This window comes from Saimiri boliviensis, chromosome 18, assembly GCF_048565385.1.
Source record: "Saimiri boliviensis isolate mSaiBol1 chromosome 18, mSaiBol1.pri, whole genome shotgun sequence".
In the NCBI taxonomy this organism is placed as follows: Eukaryota; Metazoa; Chordata; class Mammalia; order Primates; family Cebidae; genus Saimiri; species Saimiri boliviensis.
The window spans coordinates 2,533,772-2,548,772 of NC_133466.1; the positions used below are offsets into that span (position 1 = coordinate 2,533,772).

General features: G+C 43.4%; 1 protein-coding gene across 4 annotated transcripts in view; it reads right to left on the minus strand.

Annotated features, from left to right (window-relative positions):
* Window positions 1–15,001, minus strand: part of TRAPPC10 (trafficking protein particle complex subunit 10) — a 92,592-nt gene that overhangs the window by 75,934 nt on the left and 1,657 nt on the right. The window contains exon 2 of one of the 4 annotated variants that reach the window (XM_074389144.1): window positions 2,133–2,263. The exons of 2 other annotated variants lie outside the window; for them this stretch is intronic. Coding sequence is in view for 1 of the 2 variants with exons in the window: in XM_074389143.1 (XP_074245244.1) it covers window positions 14,219–14,255 (37 nt within the window). In the remaining variant the exon portion in view is untranslated. Of the gene's footprint in view, window positions 1–2,132; window positions 2,264–14,218; window positions 14,395–15,001 lie in introns of all 4 variants that reach the window. One more of the 4 variants, XM_074389143.1, reaches the window with a different exon arrangement.

Below are 15,001 nucleotides of genomic sequence, written 5' to 3' on the forward strand. Positions count from 1 at the left end.
ACGGGCACTCTGTGGAGGGTGCTGCCCGGACCCCGCGACAGGCCCCCAGGCTGAGGAAGGCCCAGTTTGCAGAATCCCCAGAAAGGGGGGCAGGGCTCTGGGGTCTGATTACATTAAGCAATCCGTTTTCTTATTATTTATGCAGTTGTAACTGGATTTTCTGTTACATGCAATCAGATGACTAACACAGGCCTTAGCTATTTCCTGAATTATTACTGTATTCCCCGAAATTTTTACAAGCACACATTCATGTATTACTTGTGTAATTCAAAACCTTTTATGTTCAAAGCAAGTAAGAAACGTGGCGGGGGAAAGAATTCAAAAAGATGACTTCAGTGATTCAGTGTAACAGGTTACATTTCAATCAACTCAATGTCAGTCTGTTAGGCTGCCATAACAAAATACAATAAACCTAGGATGGCTTATTAACAGCTGACGTGTATTTACCATCTCTGGAGACTGCAGGTCTGATATCAATGCTTCAGCAGATCCAGTGCCTTCACATGGTGGAAGGGGCAAGTGAGATCTCTGGGGCCCTCTTTTATAAGGGCACTAACCCCTTTTATGGGGACTCCACTCACATGACCTAATCACCTCCCCAAGGCCCCATCACCAAATACCATCACATTAGGGTCAGAGAAAAGTTGCTAGTTAACAGAAGTCAAGAGAAGGTACCTGTTTACTGTCCCTCTAGATGGCACTTTGTGCACACTCTGAACCCAAAGCACCAATAACTCCCCTAATTGGCCCAAGGTCAAGCAAATGAGCACCAAGGCTGGGATTTGAAACCAGGTAGCCTGGCTTGGGACTTAATACTGCTCTGCACTCCTTCCCAACTTCTTAATTCTATGAAGTTTACCACTTATTCTGCAGCAGTTGTTTTAACAATGGTTGGCTTGGCTGGGCATGATGGCTCACACCTATAATACTAGCACTTTGGGAGGCTGAGCGGGTGAATTACGAGGTCAGGAGTTCAAGACCAGCCTGGCCAAGACGGTGAAACTCCGTCTTTACTAAAAATACAAAAAATTAGCCAGGCATAGTGGCAGACGCCTGTAATCCCAGCTACTCGGGAGGCTGTGGCTAAGAACTGCTTGAATCCAGGAGGCGGAGGTTGCAGTGAGCCGAAATCATACCACTGCACTCTAGCCTGGGCAACAGAGCAAGACTCCGTCTCAAAATAACAACAACAACAAGGTTGGCTGAAAATACGAATTCCAAAATGCCTTCTGTGTACAGAGTGAACATCTCTGTCACCGTCTTAGATGCAGTGAACCCCAGGTTTCTCTTTTAAGAATCAGCGTGTCAGTATGTTCAGTTCTTCATCCTCCATGTTAAAGTTTAACTTCCTTGTAGTTTCAGTAAACAACCTTTTCCACCAGTTGTAATCAGAGCTGGTCTGGTCCCCTGCTCCGTCCTGAGTCATCCTGGTCACCTGGCTCCAGTCAGCTGCTCCGGTCACCTGCTTAGACCTAGGTCACCCCTAGCAACCTGCTCTGACCTACCTGTAACCATCCTTCCCACCAAACTACCCACCCTGCCACTCCAACTTGTACCCCTTCTCTCTTTAAAATAGCCAATCAAGGTTAGTCTAGACTGTTCAGTCTAACCGTAGGCAACAGAGGAACAACACATCAGCAGGGGCGACCTGTGTCAGGAGTAAGAACCCCTTCCCCTCTTCGTCCAGGTGTGCGCTCACCACTGCTCCATCTGTGCGACGAACCCTCCTACAGAAGCAAATTGCCCTGATTTATATTTGAGCACTACTTCTTCTGTGGCACCAAAAATTTTACATATGACAATCTTTTTTATTGTACCAATTCTTGAACATGCAAAGCTGTGACAGTCTTACTGATCACAAAAGTATCAAAGGATCAGGAAGTTATAACCATGAGAGACTGGCAAAGAAAAACAGAATGTTCAGTCGCGTTTGTCACTCTCCTAAATACTTGACACTGTGTATTTTCAAAGTCAATATTTTTATTTGGAGATTTATGTTGAAGAAAAAAAATCTTGACATAAAGAGTCTGAATATTTGTTGATACTCTGATACATTACAATTTCTCTTCAAATTCTTTAGTATAATCTTGGTAAGGGTAGCAGAAAGTTTTCTAATAAAATGCATCTCTCACCTGTTCGTAAATTGCTGAAGACACTGGCAGTGTTTCGACCCGTTAGGAAGGCACTGTCCTCAGCCCTCTGCTAGGCTGCCATGGTTTAAAAGGCTGGCTTTATTCTGCAGGGCTTCTTAGGCCGCAGAGCACTAACGGGTGGGAAAGACAGAGCGATGGTTTAGCTCAACCCAGGAGTGCCATGGGCTGAGAAAGAAGAACCTGGGGTGGAGGGGTAAAGAATGACAGAAAGTGTCCCACATCTGGAGGCCCTCAATCCGAGGCTGGAACACCTTCCAGCGGCGACTAAAAGCAGTGGAGTGACTGGACTAGAACTGGAGAGGAGCTAATATTAAGGCCCCTCCAAGCAAAGTTCTATGATTCTATTTCTGAACAAAAAAAGTCAAAGGAAATGTGTAATTTAGCTAAGATTTGCTTTACAGAAAGTTTTCCAGAAATAACGATTCTTTAAGCCTATTAAAAAAAGAAAGCTGCAATCCACTGTTAGGCAGTTCATTCTTGTTTGAAAGCAATGGGTTAGAGAGGGCATTGTCTTCAAGCCTAAGAACCTATGTGCTTGTCCACAGACCATACATTCATTAATTTCTCCTCAATGGCTTTTGGTAAAACAGGCTTTCAAATGGACGATAAAAAAAATCCAAGGTCACAAACTGGGAAGTCATCTCAGCCTGTTCAACAATGCATAAAGTAGATCTGCTGTAATTCGTGTATGATGTCGAGGCAATAATGAAAATTAATGCTTCAGATTGGGAGCTCTTTCATGGCAAAAACTAACATCAAATGCATAATCGTGGGTATGGAAGCCCCCCCAGCACTCCTCCCACAGCATCTGTCCGTGAAAGGCCTCTGCGTTTGGAGGTGGGGGCAGGGAGTGAAGGTCAATGAGAAAGCATAAAAAAGGATCCAGATGTTATCCAGATTCTCTAGGTAGAAAGCAAGGTTCAGTCTATCCCCTAAAATGACGAGGCAACTGACTCCACACTTCTAGCATAGACACTGTCCTTCCTTCATTAGAAGGCACAGATTTGAGAAGTACAGCAAATGAACCCTCCCACGGGTTCTACACCTCCAAGTCTAAAGGTCAAGTTTAAAGTACCCAGTACCCCCTGCCATTTCACTGCTGGCTTAACATTACGCCCATTCGGCCTGGCTCTCCTCCAGGTGCTTCCTGTCCTGTGGTCTCTACCGTCCCTCTTACACAGCACCCCCCCCCCCACACACACACCCACACACACACCACACACACACCCCCCCACACACACCACACACACACAACCACACACACACACGCCCTCTATCACACATACCCCCCACACACACCCCCCACACACACACCACACACACACACACAACCACACACACATGCCCTCTATTACACACACCCCACACACACCCCCCCACACACATACACCACACACACACACACATACACCACACACACACATCCCCACACACATACACCCCCCCACACATACACCACACACACACCCCACACACACATACATCACACACACACGCACGCCCTCTATTACACACACACCCCACACACACACTCCACACACACATACACCACACACACACCCCACACATACACCACACACACACGCCATTACACACACACCCCACACACATACACCACACACACACACACCCCACACACACACAGCCCACACACACACACACACACGCCCTCTATTACACACACACCACACACAAACCCCACACACGCATACACCACACACACACCCCACACATACACCACACACACACAAACCACACACACACACACACACACACACACACATACCCCACACACACACACACGCCCTCTGCTGTTCTTTCTCCCAGCACCAGTCTATATGACAATACTACACTCTGTAGGTGGGATCAAAAGAAAACCCATACATTAGTGTTCATCAAGTTTTCTGCTGTGGAAATTCGCAGAAGAGGAACTGCTACACATAAAGACTAGTCACCAGACAGAATGCCCCAAAGTCTTTTGCTGTTTTAACTTAAAAGACAAGAACACACAGGCCAAGAATGCTAAATTGTTGAATGAACTCTTCTAATCAAGGAAACAAGTTGCCTTCTCTAGCTCTCAGAGATTAAACTTAAAATTCAAGAGTTTAAAAACAAAGACCGGAAAAACGCATCTAAACATAAGAACACTGAGGAATCAGCCTTTAATAGTCTATACATTTTTAATATAAACATAGCATTACTGTAGCAGTTTGAACCACAGTACTATATTTATAAGTTACAAAGAGATCCTGCCTGTTCGTGGCTCCCTAATGCCTTAACGCTTTAGACAGAAGGGTTCCCAAACTGCTCTTTCCCCAGACTTCCCCTTCACCACAGCCTCTGTACCAGGACAGCCTTCTCAGTGAGGCCTAAAGGCAGTTTCCCGATGGTGCAACCATTAAGGAGGGCGCTATGGCAGCATACAGCACAGTGACATCACCATTTACCTTAGCCCAGCAACCCCTCCTGCAGGGCTCCACCCCAACACGTCCATCAGAAAAGTTACAGACAGACTATCTGTGCGCAACTACCGGAAATAATCAAAGACAAAACAACTCAAATTCCACCAAGGGACTAGCAAAGTAAACCACAGTACATCTACATCATGGACTTCGAGAATGCTGTCAACATACTCCTAGTGGGGAGCGGAGTCCGGGAGAAAGTGAGGTGAGAACAGTGTCTGCAGCTGGCAATGTCTTCGCTAAGAAAGGGAAATACAAATATGTTTGAATGTTTTTTATACAGAAAGATAAACCATAACAAACTGAGATTGAATACTTAGGAAGTCAGGAGGTTAGCATGGAGAGGACAGAACGTACACAAGATTTCTTGAAATAGAACTCATTTTGTAGATTCAATTTTGGAAGTAAATATTTTACATAATTATAAAGCAATTAGTTTTCTTAAGGTTTTCCCTAAAAATAATCAGGAAAAATAAAACAAGTGAACCTAAATGCATACACATACATTAAGTGGTATAATCTCAGAGAGAGGAACTATGACAAGTAACTTTAAAACTGCAGTAACTGACAGCTCATTCCCTGTGGGATATATCCCAATGCCAAGAAGAATTGCCAGAAACAGTTCTAGATCAGTGTTCACTAGTCCAACTGTTGATGGTGGAGTTAATGGTGTTATCCAGAGGCTGCGTAATGCAGGATAAAGCAACTGCGCAATCCTGTGATGCTCTATTCAGTGGCCCCTGGCCCTGCAGCACCGGCCCTTCTGGGCATTTGTTAGAAATGCTTGTTCTCAGGTCCCACCCAGCCCTGCTCATTCAGAAACAGGGAATGGATCCAGCCATCTGTGTGTGCAGGAGCCCTCCAGGTGACTGAAGCAGCATAAGCTTGAGAACCTCTAACTCTGTCCTCCTCAAATACCCATGAGATTTGGGATTTTCAGTGTGGAAAAAAGAAAACATAGAAGATGGAGCTGTTAATTAAAACTCTGCAGCCTTGAGTTTTAATCAAAAAGAGTGAACTTATGATGTATTTTATCTTAAAAACACTAAAAACAAAGAACAATTCCTAGGCCAGTGCGGTGGCTCACGCCTATAATCCCAACACTTTGGGAGGCTGAGGCAAGTGGATCACCTGAGGTCAGGAGTTTGAGACCAGCCTGGCCAACATGATGAAACCTCGTCCCTACCAAAAATACAAAAACTAGTCAGTCAGGTGTGGTAGCACGCACCTGCAATCCTAGCTACTCACTACTCAGGACACTGAGGCACAAGAATCTCCTGAACCCGGGAGGTAGAGGCTGCAGGGAGGCAGAGGTTGCAGTGAGCCGAGATCATGCCATTGCACTACGGCATGGGTGACAGAGTAAGACCCTGTCTCAAAAAAAAAAAAAAAAAAAAATTCCTAGCTCTGTACATTGAAAAGGCCTCACAGCAACTAGAAGCCCAAGCTTGCAGACTATGGTCTTGAAATACTATTTTTCACTAAAAGGAATCAGGGCTCCTTGGCAATTGCTGAGTGCATATCAGAGCATTAAATGTACAAAATAAGCCCAGAACATCTTGTCATGCTAGATAGGAAAGAATCCGACTAAGACACCTATATCTTAGACGCCAACATGAAAGTGACTCTCCCTGGCCAAAGGGAGACGCTCCCTGGCCAACCTTCACACCAATAAGGCAACAATGCAGAGGGCTGAAACACATCCAGTACATTCATAATGATACACTTTACAGCCACATGAAACCAACAACAAAAAGAATGCCAACTCTTCACTTCGGAAGGATGCTAGTGAACCAACTCATCTTTAAAATGGCTATGTAAAGGGAAAGAATCAGGCATAGGACGCCTCACTGTGCCACTGGGTAGCCAACAACTATAAATTTGTGCACATACGTGTGTATATATGTATACACACATACTTTTTACGGAAGTATTGCAGCTAATAAATGAAAAATAAATAGGGGAGTGAGAATATTATTTTGCAACCTTAACGGAATTAGTGATGTGAGAATAAATGGCTGCCGATTTACAAAAGGAGAGGCAATCAGCCATTACGCACCTGCTGGAAGAACACCACCACCTGTGAAACAGTCCTGCCGACAAAAAATCCAGCCTGAAGCTGACCCAGCCTCCAAGTTCCAACTACCAAAGTCTAGGCAGTGGGACCTCTTCAGGACAAACCAGCCAGGTTCATCAAGTCATAAAGAAAAAAAAAGAGATGGAAGGAACATGAAAATTTTAAGTCTTAAAGGTATTTCTCTAAAAACTGTATTTGGATACTAATACTAAAGTTTTAAAAATAGACAAAACCACACACTGGAAATTTAAACACTAAATATTTGGTATTAAGGAACATTTTAGTGCCGGGCATGGTGGCTCACATCTGTAATGCCAGCACTTTGGGAGGGCAAGGCAGGAGGATCACCCAAGATGAGGAGTTCGAAACCAGCCTGGCCAACATGGTGAAACCCTGTCTCTACTAAAAACAGAAAAAAATTAGCCAGGCATGGTGGCACTTGCCTGTAATCCCATCTACCTGGGAAGCTGAGGCAGGACAAATGCTTAAACCTGAGAGGTAGAGGTTGCACCCCAGCCTGGGTAACAGGAGGGAAACTCTGTCTCAAAAACAAAACAAAACAAAACAAAAAAAGAAGAAGAAGAAGAAAGAAACGTTAGGTGTAATTTTAAAATACCATGAACGAAAAAGAAATTTAAAAATAAAAATAAAAAAATACCATAGACTGGGTGGCTTAGAAAACATAATCTTTTTCTCCCTTAAAGACCCTATGAAAAAAAAAATAAATAGAAATTTATTTTCTCATAGCTCTGTAGGCCAAGAAGCCAGAGATCAAGGTGTCAGTATATTCGGTTTCTGGTGAGGGCCTGAGTCACAGATTGCAGATGGCCACTTCCTTGCTATTATCCTCAGGTGGTCCTTCCTTGGTTCAAGGGCGAGATATCACCTCACTCTTCCTCACCTAATCCCATAATAAAGCGCCCACCTCCCTGACCTCATCTAGCCCTAAGGACTTTCCAAAGGCCTATCTCCTATTCCTAGCACACTGGGGGTCCAGGCCTCAGTGTGTGATGTTGGAAGGGACACATGTAGTTCATAACATCCATTCACAGGTACATGACATGTCCGAGATTCACTTCCAAATAATGTAACACTGGGGAGAATGAGGGGTATAGAGGAGCAAGATTAGGCAATTCACCTAATTGCTGAAGTTGGGTGAAAGGTTTGTCAGATCTCTCTATAATACTGTCTACTTTTATACATATTGCAAACTTCCATAATAAAATATGTGAAATGTTACAATTCTCCCATTTCCCTTACCCTTCTTTTTCTTTTTTCCATGGCCCTGATCACCTAACGTAATTTGTCTATTGTCTATTTCTGGCTGAAATGTAAACTCTCAAAGGGTTGGGATCTTTGCTCTCTGCCATAACCTGAGCCCCTACAGCACAGTGCCTGGCATGGAATAGGAGCTCCGTAAACGTTTGCTTACTGATGAGAACAGCCCAGCTCCTTTGTACTCCACACTAGACAACCCAGGATCCAGAACAGACTACAGGAGAAGTAAAGACAGTGCTGAGTATCAAGTTCTCAGAATATGAATTTTGGAATGAGTAAGACTATACTAAAAATTTCTAGTGTATAGCTGACTTAATTCTTAGAATGCTGAAGTGACATTTTTATTTAATTCTATGGCAAAGGCTTTCTCAGAGGCATAATTTTAGGGACAAACCTCCCCGCTTCCATGTAAGCAGATGGTGTCTGACTTCCCTAAGTACTTGGTAAAGCAGGAGTCATCAGACATCCTAATGTTGGTCCAAGCTCTGCTACTAAACAGTTACATCGCTCATGGTCAGGCACAGCAAAGGCAGCCCTCAGCTCCACTTCAAAATCACTTCTGATGGCCCTTCTCATGAACCTGGATGTTTAGAAACTTACTGACTGGTCTAGGTGAATGTAAAGTGCTCATGAATGGAATGCTACAGAGTTTGTTAAAATTACTATCTAAATGGGTTGTTGTCAGTTTCAAGGATCTGCTAAAAAAATTTCAACCCTGAAATTGTTCTTTTTTTTTTTTTTTTTTTAAGAGACAGGGTCTCACTCTACCACCCAGACTGGAATGAAGTGGCACAAACACGGCTCACTGCACCCTCGAATTCCTGGGCTCAAACAATCCTCTGGTCTGTCTCCCAAGTAGCTGGGTCTAGAGGCACACACCGTCACGCCCAGCTAACTCTGAAATGCATACAATGGCTTCAAACTGCTAACAGATCTCAGTTAAAACTAAGAAAAATGTCCAAACATACAATGGTCCCTGTGGTCCCTGTCACTGTTTTTTCTTTTTTATTTTGCAAACAGAGGCCTAAAATAATAATCAGAAATGAAACACCATGTAACAAACATCCACAAAGCCATGTAAGGGAGAGAGTACAGAAGAGGTTTACCTTTTTCTAAGAAGGGATCGCCCCACCTTGTATGCATATATGGAACCCAAAAGCCCAGACGTCAAGATAACATTCCCTTGGTCAGGAAATGTTATCAAACCTCCAAAGACAGAGGCAGCTATCTAAAACCAAAGACACTTGATGAATGCAGGCCACTGTGTGCTTGGTAGCTAACACAGACGGTGGTGCAGCAGGTGGCATAGTGCCCACAACATCCTAACCCTCAAAACCTGTCAATGTGACCTTACTTGGGAAAGGGGTCTTTGTAGACTTAAGTTCAGGAGCTCAAGATGTGATTATCCCAGATCATCCAGCTAGGCCCTATATATAGCTAGATTCTAGATATATTTCAAAGGCAATGCCAGTTGTGAAAGAAAAAAGAAGTCACAAATCACTCCAAAGTTATCAATTTTTAATTTAAAAACAAATACTCTCTAAGGCCAAAGTACTGTGAATATATTTGAAATTCACGTTAAGAGCAGATACAGAGGAAAGATTTGAGGCGGAAAGATGGAGGGTGAGACACAGGCGAGGAAGCCACAGGAGGCTGGGGCAAACTCAACTAGAGGCCAGCACTGAGGCGGGCACGTTTTGGACTGTTTAAGGCTCTGCAGTGGGCCCAGTGGCTCACACCTGTAATCCCAGCACTTCGGAAGGCTAAGGAGAGCGGATTGCTTTAGTCCAGGAGTTCAAGACCTGCTTGGGCAACATGGTGAAACCCCATCTCTACTAAAAATACAAAAATTAACTGGGCATGGTGGTACACAAGCAGCTACTTGGGAGTGTGCGGTAGAAGAAATCACTTGAGCCCAGGAGGTCAAGGCTGTAGTGAGCTGAGATCACACCACTGCACTCTAGCCTGAAGGAGAGTGAGACCACGTCTCCAAAAAAAAAGACTCCACAGTCTTCTGCCATTCCTGGTCTGTAACTCTAGGTCTAAAGCCACCAGATCCAGAGGTAGAACGTAGGGGAGGGAGAGTCAGCACTTGGAGATCAGCCTGCGATACCCTGTGAGACCACACACTTCCAGGCTAAAGCATACGACTCCAGTGAAGACACTGTCAACTGGCAACAAACTTCTCCGTGACAAAAAAATCCTTAAGTCAGTTACTTTTATTTCCACTAAAAGGTAACCAACTTTCAGCCAGGGTGAGACCCACAATCGCACCGTCAGCGGGCAGGCCTCTGGTGGAAGCACACAGTAAAAACTCTCTAAGCAATGACTGGTTCCCGTGTTATGCCCGTCATACTTTTATTTTATTTACTTTTTGTTTTGAGACCAGGTCTTGCTTTGCCACCCAGGCTGCAGTGTCAGGTAGAAGAGCAGATCACTGCGGCCTCGACCTCCCAAGTAGCTGGGAGTACAGGCATCTATCAGCACACCTGGCTAACTTGATTTTTATTTTTGTAGAGACAGGAATTCCCTATGTTGCCCATGCTGCATCATACTTGATTATTTCAGAGATTTGACACTTTAAAAACAAAAAAGAAAATCAGACCCTTCAATGTCATTTCCATAAACCAGAATTTACTAGAAACTCTTCAAAAAACACATCTTGTGAACTAGGTGTGTGAGCCGAATAGAAAAAAATATTTTAAAACTTTTCACTTTTTCTTTTTTTTTTTTTTGAGAGTTGCCCAGGCTGGAGTGCAATGGCGTGATCTCGGCTCACTGCAACCTCCACCTCCCACGTTCAAGCAGTTCTCGTGCCTCAGCCTCCCAAGTAGCTGAGATTACAGGCATGTGCCACCATGCCCAGCTAACTTTGTAGTTTTAGTAGAGACAGGGTTTCTCCATGTTGGTCAGGCTGGTCTCGAACTCCCAACCTCAGGTAATCAGCCCACCTCGGCCTCCCAAAGTGCTGGGATTACAGGTGTGAGCCATGGCGCCTGGCTATCAGTTCAATCCCCCCTGGAGTGGGGCTAGTAACACTAATAGCATGAGTTCCCAAACTGTGCACCAAGGCTTCCCACACACTACACAGAGAAGCAGAGAGGCACCAAGAGTTTAAATGTACGAGGAAACAGCAATGCTTGTGATATAGGAACCCTACACAAGGTCTTCACAAGTGTCAACATCAGACCCGAGCTCCACTTCTTTCAATGACATCATTATCATCGCAAAACAGGGTGGCTGCTCTGATAAAAAGCAAGTACTATCCCCCTAAAAACAAAAAAAACCTCAAAGGGAGCAGCAGCGTCCAATCCGACCCCCAGGTGAGAGGTGTCACAGAGCCCTGCCAGGATCACACTGCTACAGCTAGGAAGAATGATGAAAATATTTTTTTCTTCCAACTTATGTGTATTTTTCAAACAGCTCCAGTTAGGGCATGATATTTAATAAATTACTGGGACCTAATTACTTAATAAATAGAACTTTTAAGTATTCCTTTCAGCCTAGAGATGCCATGAAAAAAAATCCTGAAACACTAAAAGCATTATAAATAGAGAAAATTCAGGAACCTCTCCTTAGTAACTAATTTTTTTGCACACTTACTGTAATCCTGACACTCTCCTGAGTGCCTTACATACCCCTTCTCAACCAGATGAGGTTGCTACTCTAGCCACCTGTTTCACGAAGCTGAGGGGCCATGAAAACATGTAAGAACCGAGGTCATGTGGACAAGATGGAATGGCGTATAAACATGCTCAGGTAGAAACGACAAATTTACGGCAAGTAATTTAAGCACATTCGTTGGTGCCTTTAGTCCTTGCCTCCAAATATATACTCGATGCAATGACTGAGGTTTCCTAAGAGGAAATGTTTCTCCTACTTTTCACTCTTTGGTTCAATATTGCCTTGAGAATTCAATACGGAATAAAATCTGCATTTATATTATGTTTACCAATTTAAACAAACATTTAATATGTTTACCAATTTAAACAGACATTTAAAGTGACTTTTCTGGTGGTAAGGAGGTGGTTAAATCACAAGCACCACACTTTCACATTTAGTAGAAAATTTCAATGTGCAAATTTTAAAACTTTAACCTACAGGAGAAAATCTCAAAGTTCAACCAGATACAAAGCTCATTTCTGTTGCCTGTTTTCCTCTCTAAAAGTTTACAATATCAAGGCCAGGCTCGGTGGCTCGGTGGCTCACACCTGTAATCCCAGCACTTTGGGAGGCTGAGACAAACTGATCACAAGGTCAGGAGTTCAAGACCAGCCCAGCCAACATGGTGAAATCCCATCTCTACTAAAAATAGAAAAATTAGCTGGGCATGGTGGTGCATGCCTGTAATCCCGGCTACTCAGGGGAGGCTGAAGCAGGAGAACTGCTTGAACCGGGACCCAGGAGGCCAAGATCACGCCAGTGCACTCCATCCTGGGCTATAGAGCAAGAGACTCTGTTTAAAAAAAAAAAAAAAGTTTATAATATCAGACCTGGTACCCCAAATACAGAGACTCAGAAAAATGAAACAGGTAATAGATGAGGCTAGTGAAAACAGATCACCTGGAGGGAGAGTACTATTATTTTTCAGATATCATTCAATTCCAAGGTAATAACAGTTATGTGCTATTTTAGGTATGATGACAGTCAACAAAGAAAAGGCACAAATCACTGGAATTCCATTAACTTTGTCACTAGCTGAATGAGACAGCTGGAAAAGGAACGTGTCTTTCCCAATACACCCTTGGGTCAGAAATCCAAGTCTATTTCAAAACAGAAAACTGACCCTATGGCTCAAAAAACTCCACGCTAAAATTTAAATTTAGACCAAATGGATCTGCTGGACTTGTTTCAGTTTCACCAGGCATTTTTCATGATTAATAAATTATACTATAGGTATTCACATTGCTATGATTAGGTCATTCATCACCCAACCCCATTAAAGCACTACTTTCACTAATGTTCAGTTCCCATCCCTGCACATTTCAGATATACTCTTCAGTATTTATAAGCTTTAACTAGTTTTTGAGTTTAAGGAGACCCCCTCCTGAGGTAGTCCCTCTTCACAGGAGCCCGTGAGGCAGGAGGTTTAATTATGGACTCAAGTCTATTAAAACATTTAGGGCCAGGCGTGGTGGCTCACGCCTGTAATCTCAGCCCTTTGCTCAGCCCTTTGGGAGGCCAAGGCGGGCTGGTGACCTGAGGTCAGGAGTTCCAGACCGGCCTGGCCAACATGGTGAAACCCCATCTCTATTAAAATACAAAAATTAGCTGGGTGTGGTGGCGGGTGCCTGTAGTCCCAGCTACTCGAGAGGCTGAGGCAGGAAAATCACTTGAACCCGGGATTCAAGTGGCTGCAGTGAGTCAAGATCGGGCCACCGCACTCCAGCCTGGGCGACAGAGCGAGACTCGTCTCAAAAAAAAAAAAAAAAAAAAAAAGAAAGAAACATTTAGAGAGCTTCAAAATATTATCAAAATAATTCAGGCCAGGTGAGGTGGGCCACACCAAAAGGGCCAACTGCTTGGCAGGCTAAGGGAGGGGACCGCTTGAGCCCAGCAAGACTGCAGTCAGCTACGACCATGCCGCTGCACTCCAGCCTGTGTGACAGACCAAGACCCCATCTCTAAAAGAAAAATAATAATAAAATGAAACGAAATAATCAGCTAGGTTTTAAAGGAGTAATCCATTCCTATTACCCTTAATCTTTGGAAGTTTTCATTCTTCTATGCCTACATAGAAACAGTTTTTAAATTCACCAGAACCAGTTACATCCTATATTCTTCCCAGAAAGGTCTAAGCATAATGCATTTTCACTGAAGTAAAATATACATTCTATGAAAAACAACTCTACTTTCATTTTAAAATGAACAGATCTGAGGTAATAACATTTCAACCAAGAGAACTATGTACATAATACTAAAAATTTATTAAGAGTTAATTAGCCTCTGGGTGGACTTTTTTGAAAACGATTATTCTAGGGCCATTGTCTGCACTGCTTATCCTAGCTTCTCCTTTCAAAACCTGTAGAGCCGGAGGAGGGAGCAAGATGAAGGTATGAAGTCAAACCCGGCCAAGTGCTTCCCAAAGCTTCAGTCCCAGATATACCAAAACGGAATTTCAAGTGGGAAATACAAAGCCAGCTTTTTAAAAAAACTTTTACTTTTAAATTGATCATTTTTCAAGTTGGCTTTGAAAGTCTACTGAAGCCCCTTTATCTTCTGAGATTCCAATGAATGAAAGTTTGTACCTTCGAAGACAGTGACAGCATCTGTGCCGATTAACATTCACTAAGCTGCTGGAGGCATCCCGTGGGGCAGGTGGCTCATGCCTGTAATCCCAGCGCTTTGGAAGGCTGAGGAAGGTGGATCACCTGAGGTCAGGAGTTGGAGACCAGCCAACCAACAGCGAAACCTCATCTCTCTGCTAAAAAAAAAAAAAAAAATATATATATATATATATATATGTATGTATTTTGTGTGTGTGTGTGTATATTATATATATATATATATATATACACACACACACACACCAAATACAAAATTAGCTGGGCGTGGCAGTGGGCGCCTGTAATCCCAGCTACTTGGGAGGCTGAGACAGGAGAATCGCTTGAACCAGGGAGATGAGATTGTGGTGAGCCAAGATCATGCCACTGCACTCCGGCCTGGGCGACAGAGCAAGACTCCGGCTCAAAAAAAAAAAAAAAAAAAAAGAAAGAAAAGAAAAGAAAAGAAATTCATGATGCTGCTGGAAACACAGTGAAAAAGCCTCCACCGAAGTGAGAATCTAAACCTGCAGGAAGGAAAGCGGCATCCTTTAGCTGTCCACCACGCATGCGTGTATGAAACTAAACATTAAATATTTATGCCTAACACTGGCTATCGAGGTGACAAATTTTACCCCTTTAGTAAGGCTGAATCCAATAACGCTTAGGAACTTTCTCCTCAGAAATGTATTTACATAACGCCTATAGGAACATATTGCTATTGACATGTAACCAAGCTAAGAGGTAGAAGATAGAATTAGATGTGTG